General features: G+C 31.6%; 1 protein-coding gene across 1 annotated transcript; it reads right to left on the reverse strand.

Moving 5' to 3' along the window:
• Positions 1-4,853: 4,853 nt before the first annotated feature.
• Positions 4,854-5,819, reverse strand: LOC111638968. The gene is made up of 4 exons (XM_023384746.1): positions 5,364-5,819; positions 5,218-5,286; positions 5,041-5,130; positions 4,854-4,976 (listed from the first exon to the last, which is right to left on the reverse strand). The coding sequence occupies exons 1-4, from the start codon at positions 5,817-5,819 to the stop codon at positions 4,854-4,856; spliced, it is 738 nt and encodes a 245-aa protein (XP_023240514.1).
• Positions 5,820-9,065: the final 3,246 nt, after the last annotated feature.

A 9,065-nucleotide genomic window follows, 5' to 3' on the forward strand; every position in this document is an offset into this window, starting at 1 on the left:
TCATTCATTCACTGATTCATCATCGCCCAGAGCAAACCGCTTAACCTAAAGAGGTGAAATTTGGTACACAGTTAGGGTACGTCATGAAAACGCACACTAAGAAGGGATTTTTCGAAATTCCCCCGCGGGGGGTGAGGGAGAGCATTAAGGCTTAACCGGAAAAACGGCTTCTACTGTACTATTTTAGATACGATTTTTTGTTTTCAACTACGTTTAGTCTTTATTGAGTACTTAGGTGTATTAAATTGATAACATTTTAGACATTGTTATAAATATTTTTATCTATTTCGATTTTAAAAATGTTCGATCCGTTTTAAATTCAAATTTGTTACTGCATATTGGTTCGATTATAGAACGATTGTAAACGTTCCAGAAAATTGATCAAATTGAAGATAGTTCGTTTGATTCTTGGCAATTCTCTTCAGCAGTAGGTGTTATATGACAATTACTATGGTTCTTGAAATATTGAATGTAAATGGGGTTTGCTTGCAAAACCTCCGCGGACGAAGTTGCGGGTAACAGCTAGTTTTCAATAAAATGATTACAAAGGTATTGAATAATTGATAATTTTAATTACACACGAATGTACAATAACTTTAATACATTTATGTGAAAAGCATTATAGTGTGATCATCACTACTTTTTGCAGCGCTCCACTTGAAAATCACTGCATTAAGTTATTAGATTCGTCAGGGCATGCTGTTCGTTTCGTTAGTTTGATGTGTCAGTAGATTTTTCGAACTACCGGTAGCTTAAAAGTCACAAGCTTCTAGAGAACTGAATGGCTCATCCCTCTGATTGGTTGCATTTTGTGGATCATAGCCAAGGAGCTTATAAATATTTATTTATTTAACATATCTGAAAATATATTTTATATTACTGTATGAATCATACAAAAGTTATTTTAAAATAAATAAATTAAACATTATAATAAGTAACACTGCATTCTTAATACAGAATAATTGATTAAATATTTGATAATTGTTACACAACTTCATTGCCAATTCAAAGAAGTTGACATATATAATATTCCCTGTCTTTTTTGCACTATGTCAGTATTTTTTAATTCTTTCTAATAGTGGCACGTCCAACTTTATAATTTTTTTTATTGCAGCACCCCATTTCTTCATAAACTTTAATACCTTAATAATATGCATTATAAATACATATAAAATTGAATCATCAAACATCTGATGCTGAGAAACGTTTATTTTTCATTTACAATTGGTTTGAATTGTGTACAGTACTATATCTAAATATATAAAATTGCTTGTCCTGACTGACTGAATGACTCACTGACTGATTCATCATCGCCCAGAGCAAACCGCTTAACCTAAAGAGGTGAAATTTGGTACACAGTTAGGGTACGTCATGGAAACGCACACTAAGAAGGGATTTTTCGAAATTCTCCCGCGGGGGGAGAGGTAGAGCATTAAGGTTTAACCGGAAAAACGGCTTCTACTGTACTATTTTAGATACGATTTTTTGTTTTCAACTACGTTTAGTCTTTATTGAGTACTTAGGTGTATTAAATTGATAACATTTTAGACATTGTTATAAATATTTTTATCTATTTCGATTTTAAAAATGTTCGATCCGTTTTAAATTCAAATTTGTTACTGCATATTGGTTCNGCAAGCTAAGCATGCGAAAGCTACCACAAAAATAACGAAAGGGCGGAGCAAACGTGTGTTTCATCACGTGACATGCGACCTTGAAACCTCTCTATACTAGTTCTGACCTTATAAATTTAAAGTAATAACTAATGTTACATTCTCTTCAGCAACTGATGAATCATCCTGCGACCAACAATGGCAAAGTAACTAAAATCATTGAACATTAGTCGTTGGCTCGTACTTAGCCAACGGGCAGACCACATGGACTTTTCCTGGTTTTATTCACATTTGTAACCCTTGTATGGGAATTCTCGCATATAAAGTCTTTCAGGAAGGCATCGTTTCGGCAGATTGCCCGCAGGTTCTTTCCGTATAAAATAAATCATCTTGCTTGGTAATTTTTTNAAGGGGCGGAGCAAACGTGTGTTTCATCACGTGACATGCGACCTCTCTATACTAGTTCTGACCTTATAAATTTAAAGTAATAACTAATGTTACATTTTCTTCAGCAACTGATGAATCATCCTGCGACCAACAATGGCAAAGTAACTAAAATCATTGAACATTAGTCGTTGGCTCGTACTTTGCCAACGGGCAGACCACATGGACTTTTCCTGGTTTTATTCACATTTGTAACCCTTGTATGGGAATTCTCGCATATAAAGTCTTTCAGGAAGGCATCGTTTCGGCAGATTGCCCGCAGGTTCTTTCCGTATAAAATAAATCATCTTGCTTGGTAATTTTTTCTCAATTTAAATTTTCAGTCTCATTTGTATAATAATTTGTATAATTCGTTAAATTCTAATGTTTTTCCTTTGTCTAATATGAAATTTGTTTAATTAATTTTTTTCGCTTATTCTCTCTATCTAGGTGAAAAGATTAAACTTCAACATTCCATAGAAACACTTAATTTTTTTACAACAGCATAATTTTATTAATGCTAGTAAAATAATAATTCAAAAACTATGTTTTAACAAGAAATATACTTTATTTAAATACTTCTTTAACTTGTTCATAAGAATTTATCATACAAAATTATATTCGAGTAACATTTCTCTAATATTTGCTGACAATTATTAATTTTTTATTAATGAAACATCTTTGTGTTTTATGATAGTACTATAGTTCATTTACTTTTCCCTTTTCGAACTATCGTATAATAAATAATTTTTACCAGTCAACAACATGTTAAGATTACATTTAAGTTACTAACTACACAAGTCTAATTCTCTTAAATTATATCATAGTGTTTAATAAAAAATGAACAAATTCTAACGAATAATGCAATTGTTTTTATTATAATAAATATAAAGCATAAAGACACTGAAATATACTAATATAGATCGTTTTCATCTTCACTGCTACCATCTGCTATCACTAAACTTAACTATTTCGTGGATGATTTTACGTTATTGTGACTTGTACTTGTGTATGTGTGTATGTTCAGTAGAACGTCGATTATCCGAATCAATTGAGGACTGGGGTTGTTCGGATAACTTATTTTCGGATAACCGATTATGTACGAAAAAATATATTAACCTATCCCATGTTGAAATTTTTCTCCGTTGCGTGTCGCTTCACGTTCAATTTTCGTCGATGTTAAACCTAACATAAACTTTTAAAAATAATAATCGTGGCTATTGTATCGTTAAAAATTATCTCTTTATTTTTTACAAACGAAATAAATATATTGAAAAATATAAAAACAAAAAAATTATACTGTAAAAGTTAATCTAGTATCAAATACGTTCGATTCAGCGCGATACGTAGTCCTCAGAAAAACACCATACAAAAGGCCAGTGCTACCAGCTAAAACACATACATTCATCAAAAGATATTGGAGTAGCCCAAGATAGAGCCAAAGATTGCAGCGCGACAGCACTAGCGAAAATTTAAATTTGCCGACTGGAATTCTTTCGGATAACCGACGCTCTACTGTATATCCACAAGCACAAAATAAAATAAAGTAAAATTAAACAAGTGTAAGGTATAAGTGTATCCAAAAAGATTTTCAAAATTATTACGTAAAAAGAAAGTATTAATTATTGTAAAAAACACAATCAACAGCTACAAAGATAAATGTTAACACATATAAAAATAACTAATTAAAGTTAGAAAAACTTAACGACGTGATGGGTGAAACTACTGATGATAATAGATGACAAACGGATTTTTCGCACACCCGTAAGAAATAACGATTGAACGTAAAAGACTGGGCTGCTTCATTCTAGAGCAAATTGCAAAACTTCAGCTGAAGCAGATTTGCAGAACTGAGTCAACAAAAACAATAGCAGCAATTAGTTTGCGTGCTGCTCTATTACATATGTCATTCGACCTGCCTGATGTACCATCGATTGCAAATTTGGTCTGCATGCTTCCCCCGCATATGAAGTCTTTGCTCAGTGTGATACAACTCGGTTTTAAGATCATAAGATTATAATCTTGATGTAAATCCGTTTATGTAATCCAAAAACACACTTTGGTAGACGTATCTCATAGCAATTTCTGGTTAGAAAATTGTTTTATTTACCGGAAATTGCAGTGAGATACGTCTACCAAAGTGTGTTTTTGGACTACAGAGACGGATTTACATTGAAATATACCACATAGCAAGCCGGTTATATATTGTAATCTTGATCAGATATTTTCATTTAATTTTTCTAAATATGGAAGGCTGTGATAAGGATATACATGGCAATTCAAAAAAAAAAAAAAAAAACTGTACTATTTCGACAAAAGTTAGTATAAGTGATTTAAGCAAAAAGGCTATTAAACACCTGTTTGATTCATAACAGTTAATCAAATATATTTAAAACGTACAGTACATAAAATACTACTAGGAATAAAGAATAGAAATATCATACGATACCGACCTATGCTTACTGTAGTATTAGAAATGTGCTGCAGTGTAAAATGTGTCACATGTGATAACGTGTTCAAAAATGCCACAAACCTATTATTTCACCTGTCAGAACAGTTCGACGTGTTGCTTTTATGATTTTCGCATTCAAGCATAACACGTCCAACACGTTAAATTACATAAGATTACAAAAACAAAATTAACATCAATTTACTGTATTTTGACACTTGATAACCCGCTAATTCAGTTTCACATCAAGAATTTTTCGGCGACTTTTTAATTCGCGGTTTTTATATTCGGGTTCCAAAACTATAAGTTAACGCTAATTTTTAAACTTAATAAAAGGCTACTTTCTGGAGATTTTACTTTTTTAGTTTTCACGCTGTATAATTAACAGTCGACGATTGCGCTGTTAAAAGCGTGCAGTTTCTTTTCGTGTTTGTCAAAATATCACGGATACTTAAGAGCATGTTGTACATGGTATAGAAGTTATTGTACACCTGTAAAACATGCATGTTAATACTTTGATATTATGATAACTTACAATAGAATATAAAAACTTGCCTGCACAGGACTCTCCTTTGAAAGAATGAAACAACCTCCACAACTAATTCCGATTTTATTTTCACGGAATTTTTTCATAAAATCCAATAACTGTAAACGAAAAGTTACATGATTAAACTACGTCATACGATAACATAATTTCATAAATTTTCAATAATAATTTTCTTAAAAACTAACTTTTAGTTTGTCGTGTAATCGACGACTCGCAGCACCCAATCTTCTCACCTCCTGAAACGAATCGTAAGCCTACAAAAATACATTAAAAAATAAAAATTTCATATGTAAGAATCATCCTGGTCATTGAAGATTTCAGTTTTACTTACTGATGCAAAAAAACGAGAGCATGCAAAAGCTCCTATAACCAGAAGAAACATGCAAAATGTGGCAGCAATGAACATGATGGCATGAAAATAGCTAGGAAGTTCGGTGAAAATCGCATTGTAAGTTAATATGGCTGCCAAATATATAATAATACCGTAAAGGAGCATGATATATTCGTTCCATTTGCTATTGAACTGATGTATGTAATCGCACAGCTCGACATGTTTGGCAATCAAGTTATCGATTTGACTCTTTGGCCAATTTGCCGTGGCACGCTGTAACTGATTTGATATAGCATTAAATCTTCCGATTATTGCAATGCCTATTAGAATTGCTACTATGAAACACCATAACCATAGAGCAATTTCGTATTGAAAGCAGAGATAGAGGTACACCGTACATACCAGAGCTCTGGTATAGCTCGATTGTATTTCAATATTCACGCAAATGGCAGCCATAGTAAGTAAAGAGAAAACAGATATTATTAAGTAGCATACTGCGCAAATGTTAAACAATAACAATTGGTATTTCTGCATTGTTTGCTTTTCTCCCACGTAACCGCTTATTTTTAAATTGAGCATAATTTTTTTATTTCTTCCGCATTGAATAATAATAACGCAACCTACAGCCATAATCACAAAAATATCTTTGACAAACAAACCGTTATGTTTACCATATACTCTATCTATGGGACTACAAGCAATAACGTTTTCTGTTGTCGCCATGCTTTGAACAATTAAAATAAGCGCATGAATGAGAAATAATATTTGTAAGAATTTTGAGTAGAAGGATAGAGTTTTGTTGTGTCTGTTGTTTCGCTGATAGCATTGGCATGGATAGATGATGATATCGCCAAAGATAATTGATAGTGTTAATGTTGGGGATATCATGCAATATATACATTCATCTGCCATAACGTTGGATTAAATTATGAAGCAAGGAAACGTGGCTCTTATACGTTTTTTGTTGGTTGCAGATGGTCGAATAGCATCATTCTGCTCGATATGGAAGAATTCAGTTTAGAATCTGGAATGCTATTTTAATAGATAATTCTTAAAGACTGATCTCATTAACGGTGACGTGCTTGACGTTAAAAGCTAATTGCTTTATACAGCCTAATAGAGCTGCTGATTTCTGTATACAAGATTCGGAAAGCTTATTATAAAAACATTATTAATAATTACTCTACCAATAGTTATACTTAACTTACTACTTATTTTATGAATTTTTTTATCTTAGCAACGTGTCCTTCATTGCGAAAAGAGAAAATGCCATCTGATTCAGAAGTAGAGATAATGAGATTTTAATGAGAGAGTAAACATTTACGTAAGAAGCGCAAATTACCTAATGGAATTTTGTTTTAATGGTAATGAAGTAAATTTCTAATGCCTTTTCAAACGATTACTAATTGAAATCAGCTTTATGTGAATCGATAAATGTTTGAAGTATGCTAAAGTAAACAGATATTTGCATGACAATGGCCTATATTCATGCAAATACAATCACTAAACTATATATAATTATTTAAATTTTTTTATTATATATAATGAAAAGTAATATNTATTTTCTTTAGAAATAAAAAATAAAAATTAATTTAGTAAATAAAACATTATCAAAAAATATTTACTAACATTCATTTTCATCAGACACTTTATTAAATATAAAGGTAAACTTATTGGCCATAAATTTATTTTTATTAAATAAAACTATCAATAATTGAGCTTATGCTATAATTATATTATTTATACCCAATTTTAAAAAATTCAGCATCAAGTTGATTAACTTTTTCGGAAACATTTTAGCGGCGCCATTTGTTATGATAATTTGCTAAATAAAGTTTTATATTTCTAATTATCATACAATAAAAAACGAAGTTACTTTTAAGGGTAAGAATGGGTTTCAACGGAAATTGTGAATAACTAGTAAAATTGTTTTTAAATCCGACCTTATTATTTTCCAACCCACTCGACTTTTAACGACCAAAATTTAATATTATGGAGCTCTTACATCATTGGTTATTATGGATGTACAGTACATATAAAGTAAAAAAGTAATGTTAGCGATGATCATCATAAGCTCGATTTTGATGGAATTGTAATCTAATTGTTTATTTGTTTATTAACTTACAGCAATGCTACACTTGGGCAATCTGCTTAGGGGATGCCTTCAGGGAATTCTTTTTAAGAGTACCTTGCCAGTATTGAGGTGTTACAGGCGTGGAGAAAATCTATAAAACGTGGCCAGCCTGTCCCGGCAAGTCGGGAACTCACGACCAAACTTTTCAGAGTTCAGGGAACAGTACGACTTGACAACTAATGGGTAATAATCCAGTTAAATATGGCCATAAAGGCTGAAATACACTTTAGAAAGTGTTAATTAAATTCGTTGTGAATATAATAACTCTTAATCATTGCAACTAGTTAAATACGTGAATTGAAAATTATTAATACAGGCAAGAATTTTTTAAATATGAATGCATATTGTCTGCTTACTGTCGAACCATAATGACAACAACATAAAAATTACCGGCAATGTCTTAGAATGGTAAATTACATTCTCAAAACGTTGCAATTCTCATAAGTTGACTGCATTTATGTCAAGTCTTTTCAATCGTATCTTTGTTTCTTGATCCTCGCCTTTTTTGATGTTTATATAGGGTCGTCGTTTTCCTTTTCTAACACGTGTCTTCCATTTCTTACCCAAATGCTCTCATTGTCCAAACTTTTCCAAGCCTCAATCAGAATTCGCTCAGTGTCTACTAGTTTTCTATATTTTCATTTTCCTAAATTCCTAAAATATCTTTTCCATCATTCCTTGACTCTTTCATAATCTTGTAATACCACTCCTTTATCATCTTTAGTCAGTTTAGTACAAATAGAATCTTTTGATGTTTCATCTCTTGTATTGGCGAATCTCATCAACCGTTTTTCACTGCCCATCCTTTTGAAATCTTTATAAGCCTTTTCTAAAGCCTCTGATTTCGCAACAGCCACCGCATTTTTAGTCGTTTTATTTTCTAAATGGCAAGTTTCTATATTTTCAGGTTTTTCCATCAAATCCTACCATTTCTTTGCCTGTTCCTTTTCTTTAACAGCGGCTTCTACCTTAGCATTCAGCCACAAAAGTTCCTTTTCTTTAATCTTCATTACTTGATGAGAGATTTCCCAGAAAAGGAAGAATTCATCAAAAAACATAAACATTATTTTTCCTATTATTTCTGCTATTATTTTTCACTGTTCTTTGTTGGTTTACAATAACAATCTTTCTCGGTTAAATTTGTACTTAGATCGGGAACAATACCGTAATACGATATCTTTTTTCTGCATCTGCGTATTTGAGCTTTGGATAGTTAATGCTTTGTCACACTTATTTTTTGTACTTCTATTTTACGTAATTATTTTCTCACTGATAAAGAAAAGGTTAATAAACATTTCTACTTAATTGCAACTTGCAATTAGCGCAACAAGATCTCTTATTGAAAATCTAACGGAAAACTTTAAAAAATTTGAGAGATTTTGGAAGAAGTGAACGAAAAATACAAAGCTTATTTTCTCTTACGTTTTTTCTGTCTACGAAAGTTGTTTCTGTACATACATTTTATTTTTAGTGCTCATTGATATGATCATTCGTATAGTGCTTGCTGTAATTACGATAACTTTATCACCTGTAACGTTAATTCTTGTAATGGCATTATCAATTTTTTT

The sequence above is a fragment of the Centruroides sculpturatus genome, unplaced genomic scaffold, assembly GCF_000671375.1.
Source record: "Centruroides sculpturatus isolate CEXI.00-Female unplaced genomic scaffold, Cexi_2.0 scaffold1153, whole genome shotgun sequence".
Lineage (NCBI taxonomy): Eukaryota > Metazoa > Arthropoda > Arachnida > Scorpiones > Buthidae > Centruroides > Centruroides sculpturatus.

What these genes read in the sequence shown, in the direction of transcription:
- LOC111638968 (XM_023384746.1), bottom strand. Translation starts at nt 5,819, where the DNA reads ATGGCTGCCATTTGCGTGAATATTGAAATACAATCGAGCTATACCAGA. An exon ending in GATTACACGACAAACTAAAA is followed by an intron (nt 5,131 to 5,217) that starts GTTAGTTTTTAA and finishes TTTCGTTTACAG; the next exon opens with TTATTGGATTTTATGAAAAA. An exon ending in CAAAGGAGAGTCCTGTGCAG is followed by an intron (nt 4,977 to 5,040) that starts GCAAGTTTTTAT and finishes CATGTTTTACAG; the next exon opens with GTGTACAATAACTTCTATAC.